Source organism: Phalacrocorax carbo, chromosome 7 (assembly GCF_963921805.1).
Source record: "Phalacrocorax carbo chromosome 7, bPhaCar2.1, whole genome shotgun sequence".
Lineage (NCBI taxonomy): Eukaryota > Metazoa > Chordata > Aves > Suliformes > Phalacrocoracidae > Phalacrocorax > Phalacrocorax carbo.
The window spans coordinates 20,769,398-20,789,869 of record NC_087519.1 but is presented as its reverse complement, the minus strand read 5'-3'; the positions used below and the strand labels follow the sequence as shown (position 1 = coordinate 20,789,869).

Below are 20,472 nucleotides of genomic sequence, written 5' to 3'. Positions count from 1 at the left end.
AAATAAATCTTATTACTGCAATAAAGTGAAACATTTTAGAGGGTAACTTTCCTCTCTCTTTTCCCTGCAGAATGAACGGGAGCAGATCATGACTACAAATGTCTGGCTGAACCAGGTAACCAAACGCACTGAGGCATGCTCTTACAAACCACAAATGCAACTGCTTTCACTCCATCAGTGATTGTTTTGTTAGTGCTAGTCTGGATACTCCCATCACTACTGTACAATTCTTCTCTTAGGAGTGGATTGATTATCGTTTGGCTTGGAAGCCCTCTGACTATGAAGGAATAAATAAGCTAAGAATACCTGCAAAACGCATCTGGTTGCCAGACATTGTACTTTACAATAAGTAAGTAAAACTTCTGTAGTTTATGCAGACAATGAACAAAATTTTAACCATGTATCAAGAAACAAGTGTCAGAACCTAATAAAACTCTAAAACTGAAATTTGTAACTTTTAGCCAGTACCAAGTATATCGGACTGGAGTATGGGCCTCAGATAATTTTAGTAAAATCAGGGCTCTGGTTAAAGAAATTCCAGCAGATCTAGAGCATGTCTGCAGTGTGAGCTGTTACAACACCAGAGGATCTGTGACAAGGCTCACAATTGAGACACAGATCTATATTGAGCTAGACTATATGGAAAGCATGAATTGTAAGCACAAGCGCAGCCATACACTGCTCAGGTTTGCAGGAAGACACATGGAATGCTATCAGCCATCTTAGGTTCAGAGCTACACTTTTGTCTCCTACTTCTTCTTCCTGCCCTGCTTCCACCACAGACTCTAGGACATAAATCTGTAATTATGAAGATCTCATGTACCGGAACTCCATGGGTTAATTAATATTCATTTATGAAAACAAATTATATTCCACTTTCATACAGCATTAAAAAAAATCAATTATAAGAATACATAATAAATCTGTCAACAGTTGACCCTGGTGCTTTACAGTACTGAGAAAAATAAAAGCTTGGTGCTAGGTGATACTTCAGTTCTTTCAAACAGCTGCCACTTTTGTTTTGGGAGTGGCATTTTTTTGTTTTGTTTTGCAGTCTCTAGCAAAGCCTTGAAGTGGATGGTATCAAGTCTTTGGGGAAAAAAATAATCAAAACTTATAATATACATTCATAATACTTTGAAAACCAATGCATTCAGGAACATATGACGGTTTATGAACATATACAGATGGGAAACCTAGGAAGTTTATATATAACTGAGTTAAGTCCCTTGAATCCTACTACTGGAAATCAGATTTAAGAAATACTTAAAACTATTGTATTAGTCACATAATAATTCAGCCAGTGGATTAGGATGTACTCTGCCTGGTCAAATCTTGTTCTGATAAATTGTGCCCCCACCCTCTGCTTCTTTCTTCCTTACTCCCCAAATGATACCATTTAATGGATTGTAAGAATGGAAAGAAACAGTTTTACAAGGCTTCTTAAATGTACAGGAACAAGCTTTTAGCCTCACCATACTGGATTCTTAAATTAGTACAAAGCTTCAAATTAAAATTTGTGATAAAGGACAACCCCCTGTAACTTTCTGCTGCTGAAGGTGTGTTTCATAGGCATCAGTCAGTTCATGAAGGTGCTAAGGAAAACACAAAGAGCATCCCCGTGCCCCACAGCTTTGTCCACATGCAGAGGGCACTGAGACAGCGCCAGCAGCCCAACCTCTGCCCCACAGCTAAGCCAGGGGCAGCCAGCAGAATAACCTACATAGTCTCAGCCCAGGAGTCTACCCAGTAGGTTGTATAGCACGACAGTAAATCTAACTCAGGGAAATATAGACATGTGAGAAATAGGATAAAATTTCTTTACTAAAAAATAGCAATTTTATTGGCAATGAACTAATGACCCTTGTATGTTGTAGCCACTCACTTCTGCATCTGGTTGTTTCCCTGCCTGCGTGAATTAGCTACAAGGATCTCAGCTCAGTGCCAAGCACCAGGCTTTACAAAAAGAAGCCTTTCCAGAGCCAAACATAACTGCTCTGGAGAGCGCTACACATATGCCAAGCCTCGGATACTTGTAGCGCTTCCCTGCTTAGAAAAAAAATCAACCTTAGCACTGAAATAGCTCTATTCTCCCCAATGTCTTGTCAACAAACAAGTTGACTTTTTATTAACTCTTAAGGAGCACATTTCCAATCAAATAAAAGAGTTCTACTTAACTATAGTCAGTTGAACTTCATTCATTTACACTTGCAGTGAGTTTGGTCTTATATTTTTGCAGATAACATACTGTCTTTAGGTTATGTGCATTTCTTTACATAGACACTTGTTCATCAAAAGGAAGACATGTGGGATGTATCTAGTCCAGACTCTTCTTTGCAGTTAAACAAAATGGCTAACCCAGTTTTTAATGAGCAGTTGATCGCCATAGGAACAAACCTTTGAATTCCCTCATCTGCCAGGAAAACCACTCACTAATAGCTGTTCCTTCATACTGTTACACTTTCCTTTGGTAGCCCGATTGCCTGAGTTTGAAAGGTGTTACAAAGCACACTCGAGACCATGCAGTGAATACACTCAGAAATGCTAAATTTCAATAATATTTATCAGCAATTGACCATGTCACATTTCTACCTCAGGATACTTCATAGGTTACACAGCCCTAAGTTGTTTGCCCAGAAACATTGGACAGGAGAAGATACTAATGACTGATAACGATCTTCTCCCTGAATTAAAGGCCCCATGATAACATAGACGATTGTCCTGGTCGAAGTCTGGAGGAGATACAAAGCCAAGATTATTTGTGGGCACTAAGAACACTGTGGCTTGTCTGTTCTGATTTTGTAATAAGTAAACATTAACTGTAGTGACACGATAAATTATAAACCTTGTAATTACATTTCCTCTTCCTAAACTCTCCCTGCATTTCTAATGAATGCTGCTCATTCTTATTTCCTCATCCAAGTCATTCAGGAGTGTTGCTGTGTGCTCTTATCAGTGGCTGTGTTCCTGATCAAAGGTACCTCCATTTTCACGCTGGATGATCTCATTTTTACTCAGCCTTCAGAGATGTAATAAGCCTTAATTACTTTGACAAACATTTGCAAAATAGTTTGAGTTCTTTGAATGAAACAGAGAGGCATATTTATTATTTAATAATAATTTTGTAAAATAATTTTTGCAAGTATTGGACCAAATATAAATTCCCTGATTGGGAGAAATGCATACATTAATCTCCCTATGAATTTATACCTCCCTACAAGACAGATTTCAAAATAAAAATACTACTAAATTTTGATTCTTGAAACAACTGAGGTCCACATGACCAAGAACAACAGAGCTCTTCTGTTCTGAAGTACGTTTTTCCTCTTAATGTGTTATTATCTTCTTTCCTTTTTCTTTCCTCTTGTTTCATTAGTGCGGATGGCACATATGAAGTTTCACTATACACAAATGCAATTGTCAAGAACAATGGAAGCATTCGCTGGTTGCCACCAGCCATTTACAAGAGTGCCTGCAAGATTGAAGTAAAGCATTTCCCATTTGATCAGCAAAACTGCACATTAAAGTTCCGGTCTTGGACATATGACCATACAGAAATCGATATGGTGCTTAAAACTTCCATGGCAAGCATGGATGACTTTACGCCAAGTGGAGAGTGGGACATTGTAGCACTCCCAGGAAGAAGGACTGTTAATCCTTTGGATCCCAGTTATGTCGATGTGACATATGATTTCATTATTAAAAGGAAACCTCTCTTTTATACCATCAATCTTATCATTCCCTGTGTGCTAATTACATCCTTAGCCATCCTGGTGTTCTACTTGCCTTCAGACTGTGGTGAAAAAATGACCTTATGCATATCTGTGTTGCTTGCCTTGACTGTGTTCTTGCTGCTGATCTCCAAAATTGTCCCTCCAACATCTCTAGATGTTCCACTGATTGGGAAGTATCTCATGTTTACAATGGTACTAGTGACCTTCTCAATAGTTACCAGTGTGTGTGTACTCAATGTCCACCACAGATCTCCAAGTACTCATAGTATGCCCCCTTGGGTAAAGCTGGTTTTCCTTGAAAGACTCCCAGCCTATCTATTCATGAAGCGTCCAGAAAATAACTCTCCACGGCAAAAGCTGTGCAACTGCAAAAAGACAAAAGCAGAGAATCCTTGTATGGACCCTGCCAACTTCTACAAGAACTCTACCTATTTTTTGAATACAGCCTCTGCTAAAAAATACGATATGAAAATCACTGAGACTCTTGACAATGTCAGCAGTCATCGAGATTTTAGGTTAAGAACAGGCATGAAATATTCTCCTGAAGTCCAAGAAGCAATTGATGGAGTTAGTTTCATAGCAGAGCACATGAAAAGTGATGACAACGACCAGAGCGTAAGTAAAAATGAGAAATCACCCCAGTCTTTCCAACCTTCATCTCCTGTCCTCCTCTGTAACATCTGGTTCTTCAGAAAGCATATTTGAACTCCGTAGCTATTCTAAACTTTTTAGAGAGATTCTAGCTGTAGTTTATAAGAGGAAATAATTTTTGCCATTAAAAGAATGTACCAAATAGCAATTCAGTAAACACTGATACTCTCCTGATACATAGCTAATTCCACAAAGATAAAATGTTGATTGCCCAGTAAGTCATGAAAAACCTTTGAAAAAGATGTGTTGCCACATTCATAGTGTTTGGCAGGGGAAAAAAATAATGTTCAGTTTCAGATCAGGAAAAGAATATTTTTCTCCATTGTATTCAATAAGACTGCGACTCAACCCATGGCCAGGCCATGTTAACCAGAAACAATCTGCCTGCAGCTCAAGCATTTATTTACCTAACTGGGTGTAGAAGGAGGATTTCGTAAAATTGGTAAAATACCTTTGTAAACACCCGCTCTGGGCTAAGATATCTCTCCATATATGGCAAACACAATGGGTAGGATCAAAATCCTAATGCCAGCAGAGCTGACGCTTCTTTCATTTGAGTTAAATCAGGCTTGTTATTGGCTAGGAGAAGTAGTTTATCCACTTGCCCTACTCATGCGCTATCAGCTAGCACACTAAAGCTGATATAAAAACACTGTGCATAATGCTTAGAAAAACTCAGATGGTTCAGAGCTTTGTTTAGACAAGCACCCATGGTTAGGAAAAATCATCCTTGTACCTACCAGTGTCCTCTCTCTGACCCAGATACCATTCAGACTCCAGGTTCTCTGTTCCTGTTGTGCTCTCCCTTCCTCAGCCAAGCAGATTAAATAAAGTCTGGTTTCTGATCTTGCAGAATTCCCTTGAGGAGCACGCCGCTGAGTAGTTCATGTTTTCTATTAGCGGAAATTACTGTCAATATAAATAAAGAAGATCAGCTATTAAGGTTAGACATGAGCTTGTAAACACTGAAACTGACTGAACAGAAGCAGGCTTCACAGAACAGAAAATAAGGTTTCTAATAGCTCAGAAATTCTTGCAAGAAGGTGTTGCATACTAAAAGGACCTACAAAGTCTCCACTTGATATTAAGAACAATTTTCAAGGGTATTTTATACAATAAAAATTAACTAAAAGCTTTTTACACAGGGTCCTCTGATATTACATACCACTTTTCTAGATTTATAATTTTAATCTCCGCTTTCTTCCTTCATTATCATGGTCTGATAAAAACTGTTCATGTACATTTACTATAGTCTGATTTCAGAAGCTCACAATTCCCATTAGCAGCTGTGGAAGTTAGAATTGTGCACTGAAGGAAAAATATATAATGTTCTAATATAAGACATTAGATAATTGACAAGCATGGTAAAGTCATTGAGGTGAGGATGTCCCATGTGTAACTAGAATCAATAAGAGAGAAAAAGACAGTCATTCCTGAGATGCAAATAAAGATTGATATATTCCCCCTTTACAATAATAGCCTGATAGTCACTTCAGTTTGAGAACAGATTCTAAGGCCATGACTTTCACAAACAACATATGCAAGGCAAAAAGAGATTTTAATAACAGCAACAGTATTAATATGCATTAAAACCCTTGATTAAGATGACTGCTGATAAGAAAAGAAGCTAACTTTGTTTAACAGCAGTAAATACCATCTATTTTTGTCCACTGAGATTAACAGTATCTGCAAACTAAAATTAAAGAAAAAAATTCCTTAATTGGATTATACTGTGGTTCCTTCCGGACTGGTTTCAACCAGGTGGCCATGCTCAGTATTTGATACATCCAAGACAGCTAAAAAATAGTTATAGTATTTTTCTCCACTGCCCAGAACGGTTGTAGGAAAAAAATCCCTTCCTAAGCCTAAAGCCAGTTTATTCCCTGAACCTTGAGATTTGTTTCCTTTTATTTTAATATGAAAACTTGGCATTAGCAAGAGGAAGAGAGAAAGAATATGACAAACTGCTAATATCTTTAATTGGCTTTTTCTTCCAGGTCATTGAAGATTGGAAGTATGTTGCCATGGTAGTGGACAGGCTGTTTCTCTGGATATTCGTCCTTGTTTGCGTCCTGGGGACTGTCGGACTCTTTCTGCAGCCACTTTTTCAAAACCACACTGCCACCATGAACCCTTAGTTGTCATTTAAAATTGTCAATACTTACATAGATGTTGGATCTCATTCTGCTCTCTGATCTCCTCTGTTAAATCCACAGAGATGCCAACTGAGTTGCTCTTACAACAGATTTAAAGTAGGGAAATGGAAAGTAGAACTTGACTTGTGATAGGGAAACCAAACCAAACCAAACGGAAAACTACTATCTTTTCCAATGAGTTCAGTAATTCTGGTGATATCTTGGCCCTTTTTTCTATTATTTGTCTGAACATTACAGAGAAAGGCTATTACTGTACAATATGTCATCCTGGTTCACAAGGATTATTTTTAAAATAGTATTTTACATACATTGCCTCAGGAAGGACTTTTTTTTCCTTAGGATACTGCAATTTCCCTATTACAGAGAAGGTATTGCTACAGCATTTATTTCTTTCAAATGCATCAAAACTATTTCTGTCTGATTTATAAAGAGCTTTACAGGTGGAATCACTGTTTATCTGTTTGAGTATGATATTTAAAACTGAACTGAGAAACAGAGACATACTTCTGAGGTAACCACTAATAGGTTTCTCACCTTGCCATCTCTGATAGCTGACCGATCAACAGAGGCCAAATTAATATATGATAAACAAACATTTATATACTCTGATGATTAAATATAAATAAAATGTAAATTTTTCCTTTATATATATTTAGTCCTGAAATGTTCCTTCAACTTTAACAGCTCATGTAACTGCAGTTCATATACCCTTTCATGAATCTAAGGCTAAGAGCAGAGGAAAGCTTCTAGAGAAGACAACTGTGAAAGGCAGCTAGGAAGAGAAGACACCTGAGGACAAACAGACCTGCATGTTTTGCTGGGGAGATTTTAATGCGGATTTAAGTATAATCCTCAAAAAAATTAGTTAGGAAAGCACATAATGCATGTACAGTCTTAAAGTCTTTGGCAAAGGGCAGATCAAGGCCTTAGACTCCCATCACAGGACAATCCCACCACACTTTGTTCCAGGTAGCTCATAACCTGCAAAGAGAGAAGTGGGCTCCTGGCATTTTTCAAACTAAGCTAATCTCAGCTCTTCCTCGGGGTGTTGTCAGAACACATAATAATTTTACCAGCGCTGATAGGTACAACTAATGACTGGTACACAAACTGTGAAAATCCACTACTACTTGTGACGGGGATTTGAGGCTTACCTGTCCCAGGGGAGGATTAGCTGACATCTAAACCTGTGTTCTTCAGCAAGCCACAGATGAAGACAGCTCTGGCTCTCTTTGCCCTCATCAAAACTGAACTACATCTCTACCTAGATTACCATTCCCAGGCAGCTACAGATGACTGCATAGATTTAGACATGCCAGAACAGCTACACCAACACCTTTCCAATTGATCAGAGCAACTCCAGGATCTTTGCTGATTCCTGTGTTCACTCCCTCTCTGTCCGTGCACTGACCTCCCCAGCACTGTGGCCACTAGCACCTACCCCTGCACACTGAAAGGGCCTGGGGGCCTGAGCAGTGCAGCACGGCCTGGTGTGTGGCAGCCAATGAAAGATACAGTGAAAAAAGTATCAGAAGTGGGGTGGGTGAGGCTATGTGAGCAGCAGCAGTATCTCCCTTAGGTTGCATGATAGAAGAAGGAATGGTTGTCACTCTGTCATCCTTCCTTCCATCCCCCTTCCTCTATGCACTGTAACTGTGTCCATCGCTGTAGACAGGGCTAGAAGGTGAAGGATGACTGTGGGACAGCCCTATTAATGCAGGTGTGCCCCCTCCCATAGGGCAGCAATGCTCTGGTCATCTCCCCAAACATTAACCATTCTGGACACTTCCCATGGTGACTGGTGGGCAGTGTAAAATTTAAATGGGCCAAACCTGCTTTCCCCACCTCAAATGCTGTCTTTCTCCTTCTCAAACCTAGAAAGCAGAGCTATTTCTCTGGAGGCAACTGAAACTACCCACGGTGAGATGAGATGGAGCACAGGCAGCCCCTCAGGAGCAGAGGGGTGCCTTCACCCATGCAGGGAGATGCTCCCCTATGTTACATTATATGCCAGGAGCTGCCATGGCACAGAACATTACAAGCACACATGCACACGCTGCCCCAGCTGCTAAACAGCTTTTTCTGCTTACAGAGAAGCCAGAAGGAAGCCAGAGCAGCTGCCAGTATGGCACAGACAGTGTAAAGGTGAAGACCCTTTAAATCCCACAACAACCCGGAACAGTGAGTCTGAGAGGCAGCACAGACTTAAATGCTCTTGTGAGCTACTACACACTCCTGCAGGGCAGAAGGGAAAGGGACTCACCCAGCCAAGCAACCAAGGATACAGCCGCGAACCCTGCAGTCCACCTGACTGACGCTGGACCTGTGCAGAACAGAGCGCCCTCTCTCTGCTCTTTTCACCCAGCACCAACAGCACTTTTGGCTCTGTCCTGGCTCTCATCCTCCTACCAATCATTACTCCCCTCCCTGGTCCCTTCTTATCCTACCCTAAAGGTCCCTTCCAACCCAAACCATGCTATGATTCTGATTCTACCCCTTGGTGCTTGAATGCAACTGAAATGAGGCCTCCAGTACTCCCATCTCATAGTTGGCCTTATATTTATGAGCAGTAATGACTGAAAACACTTGGCTCCCTAACTGCAGCCTTCAGCTGAATTATCCCCAGCACAGACAAAAGTTTTAGAAAGGTTTTGGCAGCTCAGCAGCAGCTAACACAGAGCACAGGCAGATGGAGGCCTCAGAGTTGACAAACCCAGAAAAAGCTTTCAAAAGGCACTTCCCTGGCCCCAGGGAAATCTGTGCAGAACTAGAGCTCATCACCCAGGAAATGGTGGGCTCTGGTGCTTTCTATACACTGTGGCCACCTTATCCCTTTTTTAATTGCGAGTGAAGTAATATACTCTTCCCTAGTTATGTTCTTGGAAACCACCACTGTATTTTTTTAAAGCTTCCAAAAATAACTCAATCCATAGCAAACTTCAGAATGGAAAATTTCACCCAATTTCCTAAAATTTTGAAAAATCTGACCCCATAAGACTGTGGTTTCAAAATGGGAAATGCCAATTTTGCCTAACCCTCAGCAGCTCCACCTATGTAATACATAGAAATGTTCCCAGTTTAACTTGTCAGAGAATTGTAGGGTTTTCAGCTGTGATTTTTTGGCAAAATTTCAAAAATAAAAGATTTCTGGAGAAGAAAAAACATTAAAAATATCTTGTTGCAGGCTAATATGAATATGATAAGGTCCCCATTCATCAAACAAAATAAACTTCAGCATTTCTATTTTTCAGGGGCTTTACAGTAATGCTTTTCATTAAAAAAAAAAAAGCGGTCATCCAAAATATATTTTTCACTAAAACTTTTTCAATGGCAGTGTGCCATTGCTTCCTCTTGCCTCCATTGCCTTTGCTTCCCTCTTCCCTGCTAGTAAGGAAAAGCCTCTATTGGCTCCATCCCCATTCCCTACCATTACCAAACTCTTTAAGCCCAACCAAACATGTCTTCCAGCAGAACACGTAGAAGTGCCAACACCATCACATACGTACCATCTCACTCCAGGTGAGTTTATCTGGCACTGTTTCTGCACCCCTGCAGCCACAGCAAACTAGAAAGACCAGCTTTTTATAGAGGGAGCATCAATACCCCAGACAAAGGTGAGAAAATGTTCTTTTCCTCATCAACTGAGTTGATTAAGATTTGATCTTAACAAGTCTTAACAAAGCAAAACAACTCCAAAAGTGGTGGCATGTTTATTAAAAAGCAAAGGCCTCATAGTTTGTTACTGCAGATCTTGGGTACATCACTTCCCTCTACCCATACAAACTGTTCTATGCAGTTCCGCAATGCAGTCATGGAGACGTGTTCTTATCACATCACTCTCCCTAGCCATAAAAATAATCCTACCACAAACCCAAGCTGATTTCACCAGGAGCTCCAGCATGCGATGTTAGAAACAAAATATCTGTGTAATTTCACTAAAAATTTCAGTAACTAGGCTAAAATACCTGTATCTCTTGTTGCAATAGCTCTTTGCTGCCTTTACAGATCAGATGTTTCCAAATTATTCAGGCTTAAGCACTGACTTTTGGGGAACACAGGTTATGATCTTAGCTCATATCTAGTTGGGACTAAAAAGAAACAAAAATCTCAGTTATAATCCTGCTAATACATAGAAATCAACAAGGTAGAAAGGGAAAACATCTAGCCTCAATGCCCTGGAAATGCGCAAAAAAAAAAAAAAAAAAAGTATCTACAAAGGGTTAAGCTAAAAGACCAAGCAGCCGAGTACTCTGGAAAAAAGAAATAAAATCAAATGGACAGTCAAGCCTATTTCCTCCAAGCTAATAGAATTACAGAAATTATCATAAGAGCATCTGTCTGGAGATGGAATGCATAATGCTGTGAGTGACAGGGCAAATGGGATAAACAAGCTCCATGCCAAGAGCAGCTGAACTCAGTCTGGTGCTCTTTTTCCAGGTGTTACCTCTCAATGCTCCCCATTCTCCTCCATCTTCTTCCTGAACAATAAGGTTTTGTGGGATCAAGCTGGGATCCTATACTCTTATTCTCCTTCCCAAATTTCACCTTTCTAATCCATGAAAGAAGGAACAGTCCAAAGACAGTTATTCTCAAGAGCTTTGGTCAAGTTTGGTCTCCAGCTCAAATCCCTGGCTCTTGCCAGATCATGGTTGCAATGTGTATCACTCTGGGCTTAGATCTTGGCAACAGTTGTACACACCTTTAATTACTCCTGGAAGCAGCACATCATTTTTATACAGTCAAGTACCTAGCACATGCATTTGCACGATGAGGCACAGGCAGGAAAAAAATCTCAACATTAACAGCATGATTGGAAATTCAGAACCCACGATCTCAGTTCACTGCTAAATCAGGCATCCCTAATGTCAATATCCATTTCGGCACAGTTCAGTAATAAGATTTTTATTAATTAAACTTCTCCTGGTAGCTTAGCATGAGCTTCTGATAGAGAAGGAATCTGTATAGCAGCTAACTCAAAAAATCTTTAGCATTGTCAGATTACTGGGTTCATTTATGCACTAGTTTAAGGACTCCTGCCTATTATCCTTGCCAGAATACTGCCCTTTACCTACAATAACACCGTTTTGCCTGCGATTTATGTGCTGTTTCCAATGCTCTGACAGTCTGGGTAGCTAGAAAGGGGGCAGCACAGCAACCCTAATGGGAGCTCACTGCGCAGAACTGTGTTCAGGGTCCTGCTGTCTGCTGCTTCCAGGCATTTCATGCATCGGGGGAGCAGAGCTCTCTGTACTTCCTATGCTCACGCAATCCTGGCAGCTAAGCTCATCTTCAACAGCCTCTGCCGACAGGCGGTAATTCATAACACCATGGAGAGCACGCTTGCTCTCCTTCTAACGGCTGCTGTTTGCTTTCTTTGTCAAGGTGAGTGATCCTTAACTTGTTTATTCTTTGCTGGTGATGGGGGCGTTGAAAAGGTGAACAGGAGATGGCTTTGGTGCAAATTATTTTTAAGAATTGCTGAAGCTCACTCCAAACTAATGGATAAATATATAGAATCCTATTACAGCTCTTTTTGTTACATAGTTTGTTGTTGGTTTGTTTGGGGTTTTTAAAAAATTTTTCCTTGTAAAGTAGTTAAATAGTCCTGATTCAAGATGCCAAACAGGACACAGGACAAAGCCATTTTAACATTAAGAAGATAAAGTACCTTACATGTGAAGGTGTGGATTTACATATTGTAGAGAAGATCATAAGAAAGTCACACTATTAAACAGCTTTAAATATGGACTGCAAAGACCACAGCTTCTCTCTGCAGATATGGAAAGCACCAAAACATTTACATAAAAACCAAAACATTAATGCATTTCTCTAGATACAGCAGATGCTAGATTTAACTAGAGTGCTGGTGATATGTAAAAAGACCGGCAATTTGGAATTGACTGTAATAGACAGTCATTAAGATCTAGCTTTAAAATTTTTTAGCTAAAAGATTTGGGAGTATTTATTCCAGGAAATCTTGATCTGAGAGATTTGAGATATCAATAAATAATAAGGACAAGGCCAGCAGTTAAAAAGTGTGAAAGAAATGTGTTCATTTTTTAGTTAGCAAGTTGGCTTGAATGATTTCACTAACCTGGAAATAAAATTGCCCTCCAAGTGAATGGGGGATGCACGGGCCAGGGGAAGAGGTTTTAGCTGAATACAGTTTCACATGAGAGAGACCCTCATGTCTTAGGGAGAGGGGAGTTCTTACAAAGATTGGAAGGCAACACCTGCTTTGTGAAACATTACAGATTAGTCACCTGCAGATTCTTCTGCCCCCCATCTCTTTCTCTACTGAAAAAACAACTGTCTGGCAAAAAATAAACATGTCCTGGCAAACATCTGTAGATTCATATTTGTGTTTCAAAGGAACTGTAGGGTATGTTCAACAGACTTCAGTTCTGTGGCTTTGCCAAATCCACAGTGTCATCTGTAAATGACAAAACAAACCTTTTTTTGGTTTTCAGTTGGAGTACTTGAGGATATATCATCCAGAAGAGAGTTTAAGAGAGAGCCCCCTGAAAATAAAAGGGCATTGGCTTTTAAATAAAGCCCAGCTGTCAGAATGGTTATTGTCTAGCTAGCTCCGAGACTAAAAAGGTAGTTTGAATTACAGGTTCTCCCACCTCATCCCGAAACAGTTGAAAGACCTTGCTGCCTAAGATTTTCAGTTTGCAGCTTTTCTGTCAGCCACAAGACGCCATGAGCAGCAGTTATCAGTGGCAAAATGGACTACAGGAATATATTATCAATAAAAATTACCTAGAATAATAAATGGATAATTAGCACATTTTTTGAATGTGCTGAAAAGTCTTTGAATTTAATGGCTAATAATTTTTTTTTCATATTTTAACAAGCAGGCTGTTATCATCACAATAATCACGCAATCATGACTCAGGCTAAAAAGTAGAGTTCTCATTTCCTGGGAATCCTCCTATTGCAGAATTCTCTGACAGCTTACGAGCGGCCTAGTCTGTTGGGTTACGCTTTTCGCTTTCTCTGATTCACACCCCTGCAACTTTAGCAGGTCGAGGGGATGAGGCCTGTTAGGAGAAAGTGCTTTTGCACCTCCAGTTCTTCAGTAACTCCCTGAAACTACTTTTTGAACCCATTTGCAGAGATTTGTGAGGAAAACTCTGTCATAGAATTGCTTTTCTTCTCCCAGCCTAAGTGAATGCCAGTCATGACACACTACTCCCCACTCAGGTGAAGTTTGGTCTTTCCCGGTGCATCACACGGATGCTAAGTAGTTAATACACAGCAAGAAGGACACCAAAAGAGGCATTGGCCCCTGCTTCGGCCAGGCCTCCCCACCGGAGGTGCCGTCGCCCCGGAGGCAGCCCCTGCCCCCGCGGCCGCTCACCCCGCCGTGCCCTCCGCAGGCTGCGTCGGCTCTGAGGCCGAGCACCGGCTCTACGCGGCCCTCTTCAAGAGCTACAACCAGTTCGTCCGTCCTGTCAAGAACGTATCAGACCCGGTCATCATCCAGTTTGAGGTATCCATGTCCCAGCTGGTGAAGGTGGTGAGTACCCGCCCCGCTGGGGCGCCCGCGGGAGACGGGAGGGCCGGCGCCGGCGCCCCCGCCACCCCACCGACACACCTCTCGTTTCCAGGATGAAGTCAACCAGATAATGGAAACCAACCTGTGGCTGAAGCACGTAAGTAGAACTCATTGACAGCCCAGGCAGCACCAACTCACCTCCTCCCCCGAGCGGGAGGCGCTCCCCACCCCGGGCGGGGAGACCCCGGCCCTCAGGGGCCGCGCCAGGGGCGGGAACAGACGGCCGCTCGCGAGGCGGCTGCGGGCGCCCGGGAGCACCGGGCTTGCCAGGACTCCCTCCCTCGCTCGGGTCAAAGCCGCAGCCTGGGGAAGCACCACGGGCACAGGCGAGGCCTCCACCGGCGCCCACGGCTCCAGCAAGGGACGCTCGCCTCAACCCGGTTCTCCGGCGGGAAAGCGGCCGTGTCGTCCTCCCCGGTGCGCTGCTGCCCCCCGGCGGCCGCGGAGCGCTGAGGGAGGCCTCCCGCCGCGGCCACCGGCACCGCGCGGCAGAGCCCTCAGCAGCCCGCCCGGGCTGCCCGCGGCGGCGAGGAGCGGAGTGGAGCGGAGCCCAGGCAGGGCTAGGGCCCAGCCCCGGCCGACGCCCTGCAAGGCGGCACCTCTCGCCTCGCTAACAGACCGGCCACAAGCGACGTCGTCGCCATCAATCCCTCCACGTTTACGTCTCACCGGCTGCGGGTGCTGAAGCGTTTAAATATGGGCCTGGCTCGGGGTGCAGCAGTTAACTTGGACTGTGAGTCGTCAGCTGCCGTCCTAACCTTCCTACATTAATATCGTCGTGAAATACTGTATTTTTGCTCTGAAGAATCCCAAACTCACTACCTTAGCAGACATTGGCATGCTAAGGAAGTACCTCAGCGCAGGGGTCCCACACAAGCATTGCTTCATACTGTTTAGCTCCCAGAAAGAGAACTAACCAAAAAAGTTGGCTGCACTTAGAAGTGTCTTTATGAGTTAAAAATGCAATTACTCACTGTTACAGTCAGCTTAATAACCAGCTTAAGTCCTGGCTTCAGCTTCGTACTCAACTTTAGTTGGTATTTAACAAGCCCTAATGAACAAGACTTACTGAACTGAGCAGTGACACCCTGCAGCTCTTTCTAACCCACCCTCCCAGGGTCCTTCACTAAATGCCCGCAGCTAGCACCAGATCCTCCTATGAATTTGCTTTCACCATCTCACAGGTACCTGGCTTTTTGAGATCTAAGTTATTATTGAAGTCCTGCACACTCTGGCAGGACAGGGTCTTACACCCTCTTTCACCTTGTTCCAACTACTGAGTAGACATTCCAAGGACCCAGAGTCACATACGCCTAAGTCATATCTAGACCAATAAGCCCACAATGTCCATGCAAACAATCACCAGACATATGCATTTGTTTAACAAACATCTAAACATTGTAGTATCCAAATAAAACCCTAGAAGTGATAGGACAGCACTTGGTTTGAGTCTAGTCCACTGAATTTCAATTCCCTCACAAACCTAACACAGACTCATTTCTTCCATAATTAGATCTGGAACGATTACAAGCTTCGGTGGAATCCAGCAGACTATGGAGGTGCTGAATTCATCCGAGTACCGTCTGGCCAGATCTGGAAGCCAGATATTGTTTTATATAACAAGTAAGACTCTTGTATATTTATCGTCATAATTCATGAGGAAGGGGGCTGATGTTACTAGTTTAAAAAAAAGCAGCAGCAGGTCCACAGAATTAACTGAAAAAGCCTGCTTTTCAACACACCTGCTCCCCTACCTCCCTGTTGCTGTACTCACCTCCATGCCATCTACATAGGCATCACTGAGCAGGAGCAAGCTCTGGACCTGGAGCTGCAAGTGGGCAGGCCAAAGTGACCTTTGCTTTTCCCCTTCACAAGCCCCACTTTTAATATTATCACTGTCTACGAGGGAGGTGGCAAGAAATTCCTTTAGACTGGAGAGTTCTTGTCTGTGAGTCAGACCTTTAACTGAAAAAACCTGCAAATTCTAGGTTTTTAGCAGTTGAACTCACAATTTGACACCTTTACAGTAGTGTTGACATATAAAAGCCACAGGTAAATTTACTTTGGATGTTGGGTTCTGCGACCGTGAGGAGCCAAATTGTAACTAAATGGATCCCTCTGCTATGTATGGAAGACTTAGGTCTATGCAACAGTGATGACACTCCGTTTCTAACTGTGGCCTTAAAACATGAAGTTATCTTTTTAGTTTTACTTTTTCATATAAACAACGGAAATTGTCACATGGATCTTATATGATCTGTGTGATCAGGATAGCAATGTGGGACTTAAAAACCTCACCAAATACACTGCTTACGCAAAGATGCACCTTGACCCTAATCCTTCCTTCCATAGTTACTACCTGCAGTGTCCACAGAGGTGGAAATACCAGTACTGCGGGTATCCTCTTATCAGCCTGTGGGTTCTGATGTGCTTCATCTAGAACAATAGAATAAAGTAGTTCAGTTGGAAGGGACCTACAACGATCATCTAGTCAGACCGCCACTGGCAATCTCCTCTTTGCCACTTTGAGTATTGATTGCACCCAGTCGTATTATTCTAAGGGTGAATATTTCCTTTCAAATCCTCCATAGTAAATTTATAGAGTTGTTTATTTCAGTTTAACTATGCAAATTTGACAGCTGCTGCCTCAGTCCTGCACATGCAATTCAGTTCCATGTCAACATGTAATTGCTGACTTTCCCAAAACAGATTAAAGTGTTAATGTATAAGGTCTGAAACTATGAAATTACCTGGAGTAGCTGCATTCTAATTTTTGTTATTTTTATTTGCTTTACAGTGCAGTTGGGGATTTCCAGGTTGATGACAAGACAAAGGCCCTATTAAAATACACGGGTGATGTGACCTGGATACCTCCAGCTATATTTAAAAGCTCATGTAAAATAGATGTAACCTACTTCCCATTTGACTATCAGAACTGCACCATGAAGTTTGGTTCCTGGTCTTATGATAAAGCCAAAATTGACTTAGTTTTAATTGGCTCTACAATGAACCTGAAAGATTACTGGGAAAGTGGAGAATGGGCTATTATTAAAGCTCCTGGGTATAAACATGACATCAAATACAACTGCTGTGAAGAGATATATCCAGACATCACATATTCTCTTTACATTAGGCGTTTACCTTTATTTTACACTATCAATATGATTATTCCATGTCTGCTGATTTCTTTTCTGACTGTATTAGTTTTCTATTTGCCTTCAGACTGTGGTGAGAAGGTGACACTCTGTATATCAGTCCTTCTATCTTTAACAGTGTTCCTTCTTGTTATCACAGAAACCATACCGTCTACTTCCCTGGTAATTCCACTTATTGGGGAATACCTCCTTTTCACCATGATATTTGTTACTCTATCTATTGTCATTACAGTATTTGTTCTTAATGTGCACTACAGAACACCCAAGACACACACAATGCCTGTGTGGGTGAGAACCATTTTCTTGAACTTACTTCCCAGGATCATGTTTATGACAAGGCCTGCCAGTGATGAAGAGAATCAGAAGCCAAAAGCATTTTTCACTTCTGAGTTTTCAAACTTAAATTGCTTCAACAGTTCTGAAACCAAATGCTGCAAAGATGGCTTTGTATGTCAAGATATGGCATGCAGCTGTTGTCAGTATCAACGAACGAAGTTCTCGGATTTCGGTGGCAATCTCACAAGAAGTTCAAGCTCCGAGTCTGTAGATCCTCTGTTTTCATTTTCAGTTCTGTCACCAGAAATGAGAGATGCTATCGAAAGTGTTAAATACATTGCAGAAAATATGAAAATGCAGAATGAAGCAAAAGAGGTAAGAACATATTTTACTATTACTCAAACTGCAGCCACCATTTGCCAAGAGTGTGTTTTGGAAAAAAAAAGATATCTCAGAAAAAAAACCAAAACCAAACTACAATAACAACAACAAAAAAAACAAACAGCAAAGAAAAAAAAAGGGCAACACAGACCATTAATTTATACAAATAAATTACCCAAGCTGTATTACAAATATGTGCAATTTTGAATGTAGATAATTTTGGGGAGCAGCTCTGTTGCAAAACATTCTCTTTATTGACAACACGTATACTGAGTGAGGTATGTTAAGGTAACCACTGCTAAGGAAACATAATTGAGTATCTGCCCTACAAGATTCAAAGTGACAATTTTCCAAGTTATAATCTTAATAGTGGAATTTGCTGACACTATGGCCTTTAGAAAGTTACATTCTCCTTCCCACAGCTTACCATCAATAATAAAGAACATAAGAATGAATGTCCTTCACAGCGATGAAGTTGCTTATTCTGCAGGGGCTGCAGAGTAAAAGTGCGGTAGCTAAATGAGACAACTGCTGCAAGATGGGGACCATCATCTTTCATTAAACTGCACCTTGATGCAATAAAAAAAAAAATGAAACTTTTCTTTTTATGACATTCCTCAAACATATAAGAGCAGTAGCCACACCACCACAGTCATCACTCAATTTAAATCCTTGGCCATATAGCACTTGAAGTTAGAATGAAGTTATTTTGTTTATGCTGAAATCAGAACTTGATTTAGAATTAGTTGGTATAGACTAGGTTGTTTTGGTTTTTTAAGTCTGCCTTAACAAACAAGTTAAAAAGCACAACATTTTGAAAACAGATGCATTATTTATTAGCCTTCCTGGAGAAAAATGAAGTAAAGGTTTAAATTGTAATCTCAAGAGTAACTAAGATAGTCACCTAATGTAGTTACTATGCATATATAACATATATAATACTTCAGATCACCCTTGTTATAATGGCCACAGTAAAAAAAAAAGTTAGAAAAATATGTTTTGTGGAAACTTGGTTCCATCTCCACATGGGAGGTAAGGAGATCAATTTTACATCATGCACAAGAACAATCAAATTTCAGTAAATAAGAAACATACCGAATAATTATATACCCATTAATCTTGTCTTTTTACATACTGCCTAAAGACTAGTAGGAGCAGTCTGTTTCAGTGAAGTTCTCTGGACAAACCTGATCACCCAAGAAAGATTTTCACTTTCATTTTTGGCACACAGAAGAGAAGTTGTATATCATGAGGTCCAGTGCCTTGGTGAACAACTTTTTTGTATTTGAAGAAGTAGCTTTTGGCTTTGCCACAAGTGGCATATTCAAATAAAGCTTCTTCAATATTAATTCATTTCTCAGTAAAAAGAGAGATATGCTACTTGTGCATATATGAAAGACATCTACATATGGAAAAAACCTGTGCTTCCTACATAAAATGGTTCTAATTGCTAATGCAAGTTATTAATCTAATAAACATGCCTACTTCCTATTCAATTTGTTTTTCAGATTCAGGATGACTGGAAATACGTTGCCATGGTAATCGATCGTATTTTCCTATGGGTTTTCATCCTGGTATGTATTCTAGGAACAGCAGGATTGTTTTTACAACCTTTGATGGCTGGAGATGAAATGTAAAGATTAAATAGTATGTTGTGAAATCAAAGAAAACTTTTGCCAACCAACTCTGCAACCCCACCCCAGCACCTGATGTCTCTTCTATGCGTAGCAGAATAAGGATCTCTCTTGGCCTCAACTTTGCTTGACCAAGGCGGCTTTGTTAAAAATGTGAAAATGTAAAAAAAACCAACCAAAAAACCCACCAACTTTGAACCTTTATGACAGCTAATGTCAAAGTAATATGAGCTATGCTTGACAGCTACTTTTTGCAAAAACTGGAAAAGATGTAGGTAGTATATTAAACCCTGCAGGAATGGTTTAAGAAAGGGTTGATAAAGAAACTGAATATTACATGAATACTTGGGAATTCAAGACAGGTTGAATACTATGACTACTAGATCTGTTTCCATGAGTCAAGTCTCTTCAGACCACAACAGAATCTTCTGGGAGTAAGTTCATATTGAGTTCAATGAATGCCCTCATGAGGATAAAATTGTTTAGGAAGCATACATACCAAATTGCTAGAATGCAGACATTGCCACCTGGTGTATAAACTGACTTAGTGGGAGGAAAGGACCATGGGCAGGTTTATTACAAAAGGAAAAGAAATAGGTAAATAATAGATGATGGTAATAAAGCAGCCATAATGTAAACTCTGACAATCCCCATATTTCAATGTATGAGACACTGTCAGAAAAAACAAACTATTCAAACCTAATAATGTTTAAAACTCCACAAGTGAAACACACACTAAGATGCATCTGCAGGTTATGCAAAGGATCAAAATATTTTGATAGGACAGTATGGATACAGAAGCATCCTGCTATAGCGAAGTGTTTTGTAACAAGGGACAGCAGTTAGATATAAAATAGTCCTGTAAAGTATGCTAAAATTGCTTCTTAGCCATACATTTAAATTTTGGTTTTTATCAGTAAC

At 40.9% G+C, this 20,472-nt stretch overlaps 2 protein-coding genes and 1 long non-coding RNA gene across 4 annotated transcripts in view; 2 read left to right on the top strand and 1 right to left on the bottom strand.

Annotated features, from left to right (window-relative positions):
• The window catches only part of LOC104051266 (neuronal acetylcholine receptor subunit beta-4), a 12,883-nt gene extending 5,754 nt beyond the window's left edge, over positions 1 to 7,129 (top strand). The window contains exons 3-6 of the mRNA XM_009512289.2: positions 71 to 115; positions 240 to 349; positions 3,377 to 4,349; positions 6,383 to 7,129. Coding sequence (XP_009510584.2) covers positions 71 to 115; positions 240 to 349; positions 3,377 to 4,349; positions 6,383 to 6,523 — 1,269 coding nt within the window. The 3' untranslated portion in view covers positions 6,524 to 7,129. The remainder of the gene's footprint in view (positions 1 to 70; positions 116 to 239; positions 350 to 3,376; positions 4,350 to 6,382) is intronic.
• LOC135314304 (uncharacterized) overlaps positions 1 to 11,567 on the bottom strand; it is an 18,614-nt gene extending 7,047 nt beyond the window's left edge. The window contains exons 1-2 of the long non-coding RNA XR_010373781.1: positions 10,507 to 11,567; positions 5,126 to 5,294 (exon numbers count right to left, since the gene is read on the bottom strand). This is a non-coding gene — a long non-coding RNA (uncharacterized LOC135314304). The remainder of the gene's footprint in view (positions 1 to 5,125; positions 5,295 to 10,506) is intronic.
• A 5-nt stretch (positions 11,568 to 11,572) lies between these two features.
• Positions 11,573 to 20,434, top strand: CHRNA3 (cholinergic receptor nicotinic alpha 3 subunit). Of its 2 annotated transcripts, none has more exons than XM_064456736.1 (6): positions 11,573 to 11,923; positions 13,927 to 14,039; positions 14,158 to 14,202; positions 15,619 to 15,728; positions 16,903 to 17,911; positions 19,426 to 20,434. In XM_064456736.1, the coding sequence occupies exons 1-6, from the start codon at positions 11,764 to 11,766 to the stop codon at positions 19,552 to 19,554; spliced, it is 1,566 nt and encodes a 521-aa protein (XP_064312806.1). In that variant the 5' UTR covers positions 11,573 to 11,763; the 3' UTR covers positions 19,555 to 20,434. The 2 variants fall into 2 exon arrangements, with proteins under 2 accessions (XP_064312806.1, XP_064312805.1); XM_064456735.1 differs by having other exon boundaries at positions 13,927 to 14,066.
• The last annotated feature ends 38 nt before the right edge of the window (positions 20,435 to 20,472 follow it).

Coding starts and splice junctions, on each gene's coding strand:
- CHRNA3 (XM_064456735.1), top strand. CDS start 11,764: ATGCATCGGGGGAGCAGAGCTCTCTGTACTTCCTATGCTCACGCAATC. Junction 14,203..15,618: donor CCAACCTGTGGCTGAAGCAC/GTAAGTAGAACT, acceptor TTCCATAATTAG/ATCTGGAACGATTACAAGCT. Junction 17,912..19,425: donor TGCAGAATGAAGCAAAAGAG/GTAAGAACATAT, acceptor TTTGTTTTTCAG/ATTCAGGATGACTGGAAATA.